Here is a 13904-nt window from a genome sequence, read left to right as displayed (position 1 = left end):
TAATTAGAATATTTTAGATGTCAGCTGTAGCTCAAAGGTACTACATTTGTCTCAGTCAGTCGGTCATGGTTTAGCCACATTCCATAGATTTGAGCACATAATCTTAACTGCACCTCAGTGCCATACTGACAGACAGCTGCAGTATACAGGATACTATCTTTTGAATGAGATGATAAACTGAGTTTGTCCTCAAACTGGGTATAAACAAGCTCACGGCAATTTTCAAGTGAAGCAGACTGATCCAATGTCATGATCAACATATATTCCTCAACCCATATCATGAAATTATAGTTTCATTAACATCCACAGGAGTTTATTTTGCGTACATTAACTGCCACTCTCTACATTACAATAGCGACTACATTTTAAAATTACTTTATTGGCTGTTAAGCAATTTGGAATGCCCTGAGTTCGTAATTTTTTTTCTTTTACTTCTTGTTAACGCAAGCCAAAATATTTTTCAGGTCTGTTTGCACTGGGTTGGTTTTTGACTTTTTTTCTTTCCAATGTTGAGAGTTTCACTTGACAGAAATGCTTTATCAGCAATTTAGACACAGCAGTCACAAAGTCGATTGTGAACATTTATTTTAGCTTCATTCACATTTAGGACTAGATAATTGTAAGATCCATGATTCATCAGAGTCACCAAATGATTAATTCTGTAGTTCTAGTCACTTATTAATGGAAATGCTGCTGGAAACAAGGGACCAATGGAGTGCCACAAGGATCGGTTCTGGATCCACTACTTTTCATCATTTATATAAATGATTGGGTATATGAGCATAAGAGGTATAGTTAATAAGTTTGCAGATGACGCCAAAATTGGAGGTGTACTGAACAGCGAAGAAGGTTACCTTATATTACAACAGGATTTTGATCAGATGCGCCAATGGGTTGAGGAGTGACAGATGGAGTTTAATTTAGATAAATGTGAGGTGCTGCATTTTGGGAAAGCAAATCTTAGCAGGACTTATACACTTAATGGTAGGGCCCGAGGGAGTGTTGCTGAACAAAGAGACCTTGGAGTTCAGGTTCATAGCTCCTTGAAAGTGGAGTCGCAGGTTGATAGGATAGTGAAGAAGTCATTTGGTATGCTTTCCTTTATTGGTCAGAATATTGAGTACAGGAGTTAGAAGGTCATGTTACAGCTATACAAGACATTGGTTAGGCCACTTTTGGAATATTGTGTCCAAATCTGGTCTCCTTCCTATCAGAAGGATGTTGTGAAACTTGAAAGGGTTCAGAAAAGATTTGAAAGGATGTTGCCAGGGTTGGAGGATTTGAGCTATAGAGAGACGTTGAATAGGCTGGAACTGTTTTCTCTGGAGCAAAGGAGGCTGAGGGGTGACCGAATCTTGAGGGATATGGATAGGATAAATAGACAAAGTCTCTTCCCCAGGGTGGGGGAGTCCAGAGCTAGAGGGCATAGGTTTAGGGTGAGAGGGGAAAGACATAGAAGAGACCTAAGATTAGATTAGATTACTTACAGTGTGGAAACAGGCCCTTCGGCCCAACAAGTCCACACCGACCCGCCGAAGCGCAACTCCCCCATACCCCTACATTTACCCCTTATCTAACACTAGGGCAATTTAGCATGGCCAATTCACCTGACCTGCACATCTTTGGACTGTGGGAGGAAACCGGAGCACCCGGAGGAAACCCACGCAGACACGGGGGGAATGTGCAAACTCCATACAGTCAGTCGCCTGAGTCGGGAATTGAACCCAGGTCTCTGGCGCTGTGAGGCAGCAGTGCTAACCACTGCTGCCTCACAGCAGCAATATAAGTGGCAATCTTTTCACACAGAGGGTGATACGTGTATGGAGTGAGCTGCCAGAGGAAGTGGTGGAGGCTAGTACGATTGCAACATTTAAAAGGCATTTGGATGGGTATATGAATAGGAAGGGTTTGGAGGGATATGGGCCGGGTGCTAGTAGGTGCGACTATGTTGGGTTGGGATATCTGATCGGCATGGATGAGTTGGACTGAAGGGTCTGTTTCCATGCTGTACATCTCTGACTCTATGACTATGACTCTCAGCTGCAAGACAGACATTACTCCAGGGTAAGTAGGTAATTCCCAAGAAACTGAATATTACACTGGACAATTCCTGTTCACTTGGAACCATCAGAACTCACAAATTAAACTGGAGAAATCAGAGGGGTCAAATCAAATTAAGTCAAAAGTAACTTAGGAAGAGTTAGGTGATTAAATACATGTTCCAGACCTAACCAAAGTCTCCAGTGCAAAACTCCCAACCCCATACTTGACATCCATTCTCCGCCTCGGCCTCCATCCACACTGGACCTATTTTCTCCAACTGAGCTAGTCATGCCCTAAACGTTGCATCATTTGCACCCTGGCATTCAATCCACTTGACACCCTATCCCCCAAATATGGCACCATATGCAACTGACACCCTAACCTCTACCCACCTGGCATCCTATTTACCTGTTCAGCTGGTAAACACCTGACACCCTATCCACTTTCCAGCTGGCACCATTTGAACTGGCATCCTACTTACCTGGCACTTACCTACCACCTAGCATACTATCTCTATTCACTTGTCATTCATCCCTGCATGCTAGTCCCACATTGGTGTCACCCTTTCCAGCTGGTACGTTACATACCAGACCTCTTGTTCTCCCAACCCAACTATCACCCTATTATCTCAGAACACTAACATACCATATGTACTTATGCTTTTGACAGCAGCTGTCAAAATGGCTATCAGGCCCTTTACATTTCAGAGTACCGCAGCTGACCGCTGTGATACTCTGACAGTTCTATGCTATAAAAGAACTGTCAGACTCGAAGAATGGCTTCACAGTTCTGACGGAGCCCTGAACGGAACATCTTCTCAAAAATGCAGAGCTCCCGTTTATCATAAAAATAGAAGGGCCACTCCATGGAAAGTCTGGCCCAATGGAAAATTAGATGCATATTATTAAAAATGCAGGTTCAATCTGTGATTCTTTAACAAGCCCAGACTAATCTCTATCCCTATCTTTTTTGTTATGTGGAAAAGTAAGCATCAAAAAGTCAAACTAGCAAATTGGCTCACTGTGATGTATAACTTAGATATCTAGACAGTTCTATCACTTAAAGATTGACAACAATGGTTACTTTCCATAATTTGAATAGTGCCTGAGAAATAGCCTATTTCCCCTGCAGGTCTAGATGGCCTCTTCAACGAGTTTGTGTCACCACAGGCAGTATTTTTTATATATGACCAAATTGCTCACTCTAATGAGTGGCCCTGCTGCCTGAACATGTACTTACCATGACAGGTATTCTTCAATGCTTTCTGTGTCTCAGGTCACCCTCTTTTATCCTGTTTACCTCTTAATGGAGACTAAATGCATGCTCTCAAACAGAAAATGTCTCTTGATGTTATTTGTTCAGTGGTTCATACATTAACGTCTTTCTATTCCTTAATTTAACTAATTTCAGACTTCAATAAAACAATCATTTTTTGGAATTGACTGTGCAACTGCACAAGTTGCCCCAAATCCCCACAGAGGCACAGAAAGCATTGCCCAAGTAAGTATAGGTTGATTCTTCTCACACCCTTTGGAATATTATTTAAGACATTTTCAAAAGAATTCATTAAGCACCACAAAATTCAGAAGAACTAAACATAAGGAGGTAATACCAATATTATATATTTTTTTCATTTGTCAAAGGAAACTATAGTCCAAGTTAACTAGCTATTTCTTTTCTCAAGTCCCCACTTTTGGAATACTTTGGTTTTCTACAAATTGTTGCTTTAGATTTTTCACTTTGAAGCACTTATTACTTGTTAGATAACTTTATCACATTCATCTTTGTACATCTTACATTTAAAGCAACATGCAATGTTTTGCAACAAACATTTTATATAAACCAATATTACTTAATAATTTTACTAGAAGAGATGTTTTTACAATCGAAAGCATGCAAAATAGTAAAAACATTTACTTTTATTTTGGAATAGAACATTGTCATGGATACCAGAAACAATAGGTTATCCCAGTCATTAGTACTCATACTTTTGAGTTAAAAAGTTTGGTATTTATGTCCCTATCTAAGGTGACACTTGGAGTACAGAACTTATGTAGTGTGTATCTTTAAGGCATTTCTTTTGGATGAGAAATGAATAAACTAATATCTCAGCTGCATAGTTAGGTGGCAGAGTTCAGTTAACAAAGTTTGCAAAGCACAGTGATGCCAACAGTGTGGGTTCAATTCCTGCACCAACTGAGTTAAAAATCACACAACAGCAGGTTATAGTCCAACAGGTTTATTTGGAAAGCACTCCAAATCATGCACCAACTGAGATCACCATGAAGGTTCCACCTTTTTGGCCTCTCCCCAGTCTGAGGTGTGGTAACCCTCAGATTAAACTCACCACCAGTTTTTAATGCGAGAGCAGCCATATGGTCCTCTGGACCATACCTGACCTTAGTTAGGCAGATTCAAAGGATTCCATCACTCGGTTTACAAGATTATTAGGGAATGATCCTGGTATCTTCACCAATACTGATCTCTCAACTGATATGACATAAATAAATTAAATAACCAATCTTCTCAATACTGTGCAATACTGGCTTTTCTGTTTGCCTAAAATATAACACTGATAATTTATCTCTCTGTTCTTGGGATCTTTTATCTGTCATGTCTTTCTACGTAGTGAGTGAATTTCAAAAGTAAATAATTGGTTGTGCAGAATTAGGTATCTTGATGGCAAGGGCACTATATAAATGCAAGTTCTTCCTTTCACTGCTATTTTTCCTACTAAAAGATAAACAAATACTATCTGTGGGTGGTAGCAGCTTTTCAACATCTGCACTGGTGTTAAATTCCATTTCCAACCCATATTTATTTTCAGACCAAGATGGCAAGATTTTTGGCTTCTTGTCTATCTAAACACAGTTACATTTTAGGTAACCAAATGCCAAAGTATAGTTACTTCATGAAAGGTTTGGGAAAAGGAGTGAATTGCTTTATTCCTTCACCTTTATCCTTTCAGATGGCTACAATCCAGCTGCTTACACTTTATCAGAAGGAATTTCTTGATTCTTCACACTATGAAACATTTTGTCATTTAGTCATTATTGCTCTCCATCCTTTCCACTTTTCCTTCCCCTTCTCCCCTTCAACTTCCTCAAAACAAAACTACAATGTCCATAATTCTGATAAAGAGTCATTGAGCTGAAACTTTGGGCCAAATCTAATGGGGATTGCCGGAGTGTGTTTGATGGTGGAATGGCCAGAAGAAGTAGACAGAAGTTTCCACAATCAATTCCCAACAAAGGAAAACTGTCCCAAAATTATTAGTTGGTGGCAGTATATTAGACTTATTAATAAGCCACTTAATACATTATCCCTGAACCCAACGGGATTGAATGGTAGCTCAGAAATTGTACTGGATTTGCACAGGGCTCACATGTTTCTTGAAAGCTACCCAAAAGGAGCTAGCATCAGATAGGGAGATGCTGCTGATAGCCATTCTGCTAACTTTACATCCAACCCCATTTCCCCTTCCTCACCAATGACTTCCAGCCCATGATCCCCGTTCTGCTCGACTTATCTGACCTAGAGATCCATCAATGATCCTGGGTAAAGATCCCAGAACATTGCCAAGAGCAGATATTGTCCCCACTGGCAACAGAAAGCTGGTAACTTCTGACTGACTGACTACTTTTAGAGGTGGGAATTCTACCTAACGGGGCCGAACTGCATAGGAGGCTAGACCTGGCTGGTAAAGTGGCTAATTGTCCACAAATAATACTAAGTCTCCTGGACATAAGCGATGTGGGACTTCTATTGATTCTCCAATTTATGAGGAGAGCCCATTCACAGGAACTAAATTCCGTACATTAACGCTGTCCCTTTCACAGAGGCTAACTGATCTGCTGAGTTAAATTTTGAACTGAAGTGCTGTATAGTTCTGGCATAAAAACAATGGGTTGAATGATCTCTTCCTGTGAAGTGTCCTTCAAGTTCTATTTATGCAGGTACATTTATAATATACAGCTTGTATATAAGAAAGTTATCTGAGTGAGGTGCTTTAGTTCAATGGACAATGTCCAAGAAGACCATTAGGACAAAATTATTTGAGGAGATTAATAGCTAAAACTAAAACAGGTCTTGCAGTGGCAGCATCCTCATCACTGGGCCAGAATCTTTGGTTTCAAGTGCAACGTCAGGACTTGTTGGTCATAGAGAAATGTTCATTGCATGGTTCAATGAACTAATAACCACTCTGAGAATCCCTCCATCACCTCCCATTATGCACCCCTACAAATGGGAAAATGTATTTGCATAAAAAAAGTTAAGATTTCAAGACAGGGGCTACACTTCAAAGGTAATTAATTGGCTCCAAAGTGTTTGGGGATATTCTGAGGAGTTGAAAGCTGCTATATTGGCATAACTTTATCCTTTCGAAAGCAGACCGAGTACAACTGAAGTTTAGCATTGTTTACAATCCTTATGTATTTTCTCAGATGCTATAATTTATTTCATAAATATTACTAATGATACATAGGCCAAAGACATTAAATGACATACCAGGAGCAGCTGCAGCAACAGCACCAACAGAAACAGCATGTATTTGATCTATGGTTGCGTGCAGATTGCGTTGTGGTGGAGCTCTCATTCTGCGACATCTGCTGCTTCTTCTCGCTCTTTTCAGATCTTGTTCACTAAAATAAGAAATATATAGTTTGGAAGCACTGTACTAAACATAGGTATGCTATAAATTCTCTTTTTAGCAGAACAGGATAAGACTAATATTGTATAAACAAAAGTTAATTTCCAATCATTGCACTTTTTTTGCAACAATAAGCTTTACAAAGAACTTCTGAGACAACTTCCTATTTCCTGTGGTGTAGTAAGCACTTTCCTGTGGTATCATACGGTATTTTCATCCTTACTGCAATACAATCAGAGCACATACTCTAGTTTATGCTGTCTGTAATAATTCAGCGATTTTGGTTATACAAAACAAAATGCTACAAAAAGTTCCCTTTGTTAGTGTAAGTTAGTTTGGGATCCTCCAATCACATGATTATTTTAGCACAATATTAGAGGAATCTGAAGTCATTGTGCTTGCATGCCTGATTGCTTTAGCAAATATTTGTAGTGTTCAGGTATTTCCAAAAGAAACTAGCACTCAACTGCTGAGAATTCCTCTAATTCCATTCAAAGCCAAAAGGGATGGAATTCCGTGGGGAATCTCAAGAACTACCCCTCACACACTTGAGTTGGTGATGTGGGAGGGGTTTTGACAATCTTGCCAGACCCCAGACCTGAAGTGATTGGAGCAATGCATGACCACCGTTTGAAATAGGAATGCAGTACTGTGTCTCTTGGCTTGCTGTATCATGTGGTCTCTATCACAAGGCACTAACTGAGGGCTGCCATCTTGCAGTCAGTTCAAGGCCACAGTACAAGAGCATCGTAAAGGATTAAACTCACAATACGGTGACAGAAATGGAGCTGAGAATCAGTGTTGAAGTGCAGTGCAGATGCACGGTTATGGAGAGACACAGTGATGTGAAAGCTGTCACTCAGAGACACTAAAAAGGAACAAGGAAGTAGGGCACAGTTGAAACACTGTGGATGCAACTTTTCCTCTCTCAGGGCTGGTCAGAATTAAAGGTGGTATGAAGCAAAACTGGCACATTTTCCTTACACAATAGCAAAATTACAAAAGACCTACTTATAAGCCAGAGCAGCTACAAACAGCGACACTCTTATCACTTTAGGGATAGACTGGCTCAAAGTGTACTCTATTCTAGATTTCTCTAAAGAGAAAAAAAACAAACTGCAGTAATCTTGAAAGCCTTCAAGGTATGTTTTGAACTCCAAGTGAATATAACTGATGAATAGCACATGTTCAAAATTAGGGCCCAAGGCAAAATTGAATCCATTGATCAAAATATGGCTGCATTAACACATTTCACAGAATCCTACGAATTTGCACAACTCAAAGACAATCTAATTAAATACAGGATAGTATTACACATAAGAGATCCCACAATGGGGGCAAGCCTACTGAGATGGAAGAAAGTGATTGAGGTGTGGAGAAGCAGTGAGATTGTAAATCAGCAATGAGAGCATATTGATGGCCGAACAGACAAAGCCTTGCATTCTGCTCCTAGACATTCCAGGCCTAAGGAGTTGAACAATGACAGACAAAAGCAAGGATAGAAGTATTATGAAGAACATTGCACAAATGAAAAGGAAGCCATGTCCAGTCTTGGGAAAGCAGTGTTGTCACTGCAAGGTGCTGAATCATTTTGTACATAAGTTATGACTAGAAGAAAGTGCAACAAGCAGACAAGCTGGTCACTAAAAAAAAAATCAGCTAAAGATTCTGTGGAATCAGTCTACATATTAAGATAGGTTGGTTTGGTCTGGTCAATAGGTAATAAATGGTTTGTGACTGATGGGATGATGACTGCAGAAATACAGTGCCAATCAACAAAAAGTGTCAGAAAGACATTGTTGTGTTCTGCAACATCATGACCTTCACAGACCTGTGCCAAGTGGTTCAACATGCTGATCCAAAAATGAAGCTCTTGATATTTTCCTGGAGAATATCATCTTGAATAAGATGAGGGTGTAAGATGAATTCAACATCTGACAAGAAAAGTTCAAATTGCTCTCATGACTAGCCTTAAAGTTTAAAAGATAGAAGCCATAGCCATGACGAAGAGATATAAAACCATTGCCATGATTTGTTGGATACATCAATGACTTGACAAAATTCCTGCCTGATCTATCATGACAGTGTGAGCTATTAAGCAACCTCAATGTAAAGGATGCATAGCTATAGTAGGGCATGGGGACAGAATTCTTTAAAATCAATCATCTAGTGATGGCATGCTAGTGCTAGAATATTATAATGTAAATGATTAAGTAATCCTGCAACAGGTCACCAGTGAGACAGGACTTGACACGTAACCAAATGCATTTTTATCCAGTGCATTAACACAAACACAATAATACTTCACTCAGATTGAGAAAAAGTGCCTGACCATTATCGTTGCATGTGTACATTTTCATGAATACCTACCTGGAAGAGACAAAGTAACAGATGAGTCTGACCATAAACCATTTTACAGTGTTCCTTAAGCCACAACTATCTGCTCCAAAGTATCAACAAATAATGTTACTCCAGATGCAGAGATACCATTTGAACATGACACACAAGAAAAGCAAAGAATTGTGTTACTGTAATGTTGTCAAGAGTAGTGCTGCTTATAAAGAAAGTACAGGATGCAGCAACTCAGAGTGCTCTGTATGTCATCAATCGAGCAGAGCTGAAGAATCTACCATGAAAACACTTTGCTCAAATCAAGCAAACTATCCAACAACACTCCAAGCCGTTGCAATGAAAGGTTGGCCTAAAGACATTAAGGCAACAACAGCAGATTTGGCAGACATAAATGAACTGACAGCCAAGATGATGCACTATACAAATGAAATAAAGTCGGCATCCCTAAGATGTTGAGCGGAAAGATGCTAAAATGCACCCATGCAAGCCAACAAAGAATCGAGTCAAGTCTGAGGAAGGCAGAAGATGTGATCTCTTGGTTAAACCTGAGTATCAAAATCAATGATCACATCAGCCAGTGTGGCGCTTGTAAAGACTAAAAAGCCAAGAAAGCAAGAGAACTATTGATGACACTCAACCTCGTACCTGACCATGCACAACATTACTATGCAAACTACAATCACCAACTTGTCAATGTCATTTTGGATTTCTACACTGTCCTCCTCAAAGCTTATAATGCTGATAAATTTGCAACATCCACTAATATTGAAATTATACCCTATGCACCAAGGCCCAGGTCATTAATATTAATCAGGGAAACATAGGGTCTCAATACTGATCTCTGGTGAGCTCCACTGCAAAACTTACTCCAGCCCAAAAAAAATCCATAATGGTTAATGCTTGTTAATTTCTGAGACCTATCATTTAATTGTGTATCCATGCTCCCAATATCTCATTTATTCCATGAACTCCAATTTTGCTCACCAGTATGTTGTGTTGCGCTATATTGCTGCTTTTGGAAGTCCATGTACACCAGATCAACAACAATTACCCTCATCCATCTCTCTATCACCTCTTCAAAAATACTCAAGCAATTTTGCTTAACACAAGTTTCTCTTTGGAAATCCATGCTGGCCGTTCATAATTAATCTACATTTGTCTTTGTGACTATTAATTCTATCCCAAAAATATTGTTTGTAAAAGTGTTCCCCTCCATCAAAGTAAACTTGATTTGTATCTAATTGTTGGACAAATTCTTGCATCCTTTTTTGAACATTAGCACAGTGTTTGCAATTTTAGACTGCAAAAATATGCCAAGTTTTTTCTTAATTTCTGCATATAATTTTTTCCATATACTGGGATGCGTCTCATCTCGTTCTGGTACCTTGCAAACCTTTAAATGTATACAGTTTTCCCAATAATTCCTCTTTTATCAACTTTGAACACTTTAGTATCTGAATTTCCTCCTCATGACCTAGATATCCACTTTCACTTAATACCCCAGCCATGCCCTCTGCATCCTTGCATAAATCTCCTTTTTAGTATATAATTGGCCCTCCTCTACCTTTTATTACCCTTTTGCTTTATTTGCCAATAGAAAATTTTAGAATTCTCTTTAAGGTTCATTGGCAGTCTCATTTCATAATCTCTCTTTTCTTCACTTATTTACTTTTTTCACTTCCTTTCTGAATCTTCTATAACTTGCCTGAATTACAACATATTTTCTACCTGATACCTATCATAAGCACATCTTTTATTATCTATCTTAATTGCTATCTCACTGATCATTCAGGGATCTCGGTTTTTATTTGACCCATTTATCCCTTTTAAGGGAATAAATCTTGACTATACGTAAACCAACTCTTCTTGGAAATTAGCCCAATGTTCAGCTACAGTTTTCCTACTAGCCTATCACTGTCCTTGCTCAACTGAAGTCAGCTCTTCCTCAGTTAATTATTCTTACTCCGGATGTTTAATTGTTCTTTTGTACAGTCATCCTAAACCTTATGACAAATTGAGTTCTAAATGCTCCCTCACTGACAATTGATCTAATTGATTAAATTCATTTCCAAAGACCAGCTATTGTAGTGTTCGTCTCTCATTGGAACAGGCACATGCTGCTGTAGAAAATTCTCCAGAACACAATCTAGGAATGTTCACCCTTTCTGCTCTGTACATCTCTGTAATTTCCTTGTAGATTTGTTCATCTGCATCCTTCCCCCAGTTGTTGGCCTATTGACTATAACAAGTAATGTAACTGCGCTGTCTTTGATCCTTAATTCTAATAAATCAATTCTTTCTTGAATCCTTTCACATTCTCTTTCTCCAGCACTGCAATGCTCTCCTTAGCCAATACTACCAGCCCTCCTCCTTTTCTTCCTTTTTTACCTTTACCAAGCATCTTGTACTCAGGAATACTTAATATCTACTCATGTTCTTCCTTGAGCCAGGTCTCCATTATAGCCACTCATCAGAAATCCATATCAAAGTCTGCACCTCTAATTCACAAATCTGATTTGATATCCTCCATACATTCATATACATTGTACCACTGGTTTAGGAATGTTTTAGTTTTTCCCTTATTCCATCTTCATCTATTAACTTGCTATCCCTTATTCAAGTGTTAGCTATCCCTCCCATATTTTATGCTCCCTGGTATTCCTGTCATATATTATCAACTAGTTTCCACACAATACAGATTTTGTTTAAACTCTCCTCAACAGTAATAGGAAGATTCCTTCAGAACACTCAGTATTGACACGGTTCAGGCGCTTGTACAAGTGCCATCCTCACTATGCTCCAGCACAAGTCAGTAATGTCCAGGTTCAAAGCCCTCCCTCCAGTCCAAACTTTCTCACCACACATTCATCTGTCTTAATTTCCTACTTCTGCACTCACTTCCACATGATACTGGGAATAATCTGAAGATTACTACTTTTGAGGTCTTGCTTTTAATTTTCTACCAATTTCCCAAACTCTGACCTGAGGACCAAGTTGCTTCTTCCTACCTCCCTATATTGTTAGTATCAATGTGGACCATGTTTTTGGTTGCCCAGAAAAGAGTCCTCTAGCCATTTTGTGATATCCTTCACCCACCATCAAGGAGGCAATGTGCCATCCTGGAGACACTTGTTGTGCCCCTAAAGAATGAATTGTCTCTCACTACTGCTCTTCCACTCTTTCTTGCCTTCTGTACAGCTGAGCCATCTGGGGTGCCATTAGCCTGCTATTGGATGCACCCTTCTGAGGAACCATTGCTGTCGCCTACATCCAGAACGGAAAACTGATTAGCAAGCAAAATTGTCTCAGGGATTCCAGCACTACCTGTCTAGTACTCTTGGACTGCCTATTGGTCACCCATTCCTTATCTGCCTTTATGCCCTTATCCTGTACTGTGATCAACCCTCTAAACATGTTATCCATATAGACCTTTGCCTTGCAGCTCTTCACACTGATTCTAGTCCCCAATCTTGCTAAAGTTTCTGGTGCTTGTAATACTTCTTGCTGGTGTGCTCACCTCGGACATATGAAGTATCCACATATCCCTATATGCCATAAAATGGGCATTCCGTGGGTCCAAGCTTCCCATGCTGTACCTTAAGCTTACATTAGCTCTATCTACTATATCCTGGAGTTTAGAGAGTTAGAAGTAGAAAAGCTCACTTACCATTCAGCTCTTTCTCCTGCGCCTAAAAGCTAGGTACTTAATAGAAACAGTAAGAGCAAATTCCTACAAGGTGAACAGGTGTTTAGAAAAGTAGAGGAGTATCCCTAACCCTCCTAACCTGACTTCCCCAACTCAAACTCCTCATACTCTTTTCAAGCTGTAATCAGTGCCAAATTGCACTGCAAAGCTGTATTTACATAGTTTATCCCAAAGCTGTCAAAAAATCCATTCAAATTAGCTTAACTTATTTTATTAACTTAATTAACATGTACTTTAAAGCAAAGCAATTCTAACACACAACTGACTTTTTGGCATAAACACTGAATATGAATCTCTCCTCCATTTGGCAATGATCTTTGCATCCTCACTCTCCCCGGGAGAAGTACCAGCTGATTGGAGGAGGCGAATGTTCTTCCCCTGTTCAAGAAAGGGAATAGAGCAATCCCTGGGAATTACAGACCAGTCAGTCTTATGTCTGTGTTAAGCAAGGTACTGGAAAGGATTCAGAGCTAGGATTTATGACTATTTGGAAAACCACAGTTTGATTAGAGACAGTAAGCATGGCTTTGTAAGGGGCAGGTCATGTCTCACAAGTCTTACTGAGTTCTTTGAAGAAGTGAGGAGACAAGTTGATGAAGGTCGAGCAGTGGATGTGGTGTATATGGATTTCAGCAAGGCATTTGATAAGGTTCCTCACAGTAGGCTCATTCAGAATGTTAAGAGGCATGGGAGACAGGGGAATTTGGCTGCCTGGATACAGAATTGGCTGGTCAAAAGAAGACAGCGAGTGGTGATGGATGGAAAGTATTCCACCTGGAGGTTGGTGACCAGTGGTTTCATGCAGGGATCTGTTCTTGGGCTTCTGCTCTTTGTAGTTTTTATAAATGACTTGGATGAAGAAGTGGAAGGATGGTTAGCAACTTTGTCAATGATACAAAGGTTGATGGTGTTGTAGATAGTGTCGAGGGCTGTTGCAGGTTACAATAAGACATTGACAGCATGCAGAGCTAGGCTGAGAAGTGGCAGATGGAGGTCAACCTGGACAAATGAGAAGTGATTCATTTTGGAAGTTTGAATTTGAATGCTGAGTAGAGGGTGTAGGACAGGATTCTTGACAGTGTGGAGCAACAGTGAGGTCTTGGGGTCCATGTAAACAGATCCCTCAAAGCTGCCACGCAAGTTGATAGGGTT

General features: G+C 39.7%; 1 protein-coding gene across 7 annotated transcripts in view; it reads right to left on the bottom strand.

Annotated features, from left to right (window-relative positions):
• The window catches only part of rgs19 (regulator of G protein signaling 19), a 116598-nt gene that overhangs the window by 43469 nt on the left and 59225 nt on the right, over nucleotides 1-13904 (bottom strand). For 6 of the 7 annotated variants that reach the window (XM_060836060.1, XM_060836058.1, XM_060836057.1 and 3 more), the window contains exon 2: nucleotides 6553-6686. In XM_060836060.1, coding sequence (XP_060692043.1) covers nucleotides 6553-6650 — 98 coding nt within the window. In that variant the 5' untranslated portion in view covers nucleotides 6651-6686. Of the gene's footprint in view, nucleotides 1-6552; nucleotides 6687-7161; nucleotides 7194-13904 lie in introns of those variants that run through there. The other variant, XM_060836062.1, reaches the window with a different exon arrangement.

Source organism: Hemiscyllium ocellatum, chromosome 15, assembly GCF_020745735.1.
Source record: "Hemiscyllium ocellatum isolate sHemOce1 chromosome 15, sHemOce1.pat.X.cur, whole genome shotgun sequence".
Classification (NCBI taxonomy): Eukaryota; Metazoa; Chordata; class Chondrichthyes; order Orectolobiformes; family Hemiscylliidae; genus Hemiscyllium; species Hemiscyllium ocellatum.
The sequence above is the reverse complement of the archived record's forward strand: the minus strand, read 5'-3'. Positions and strand labels throughout refer to the sequence as shown.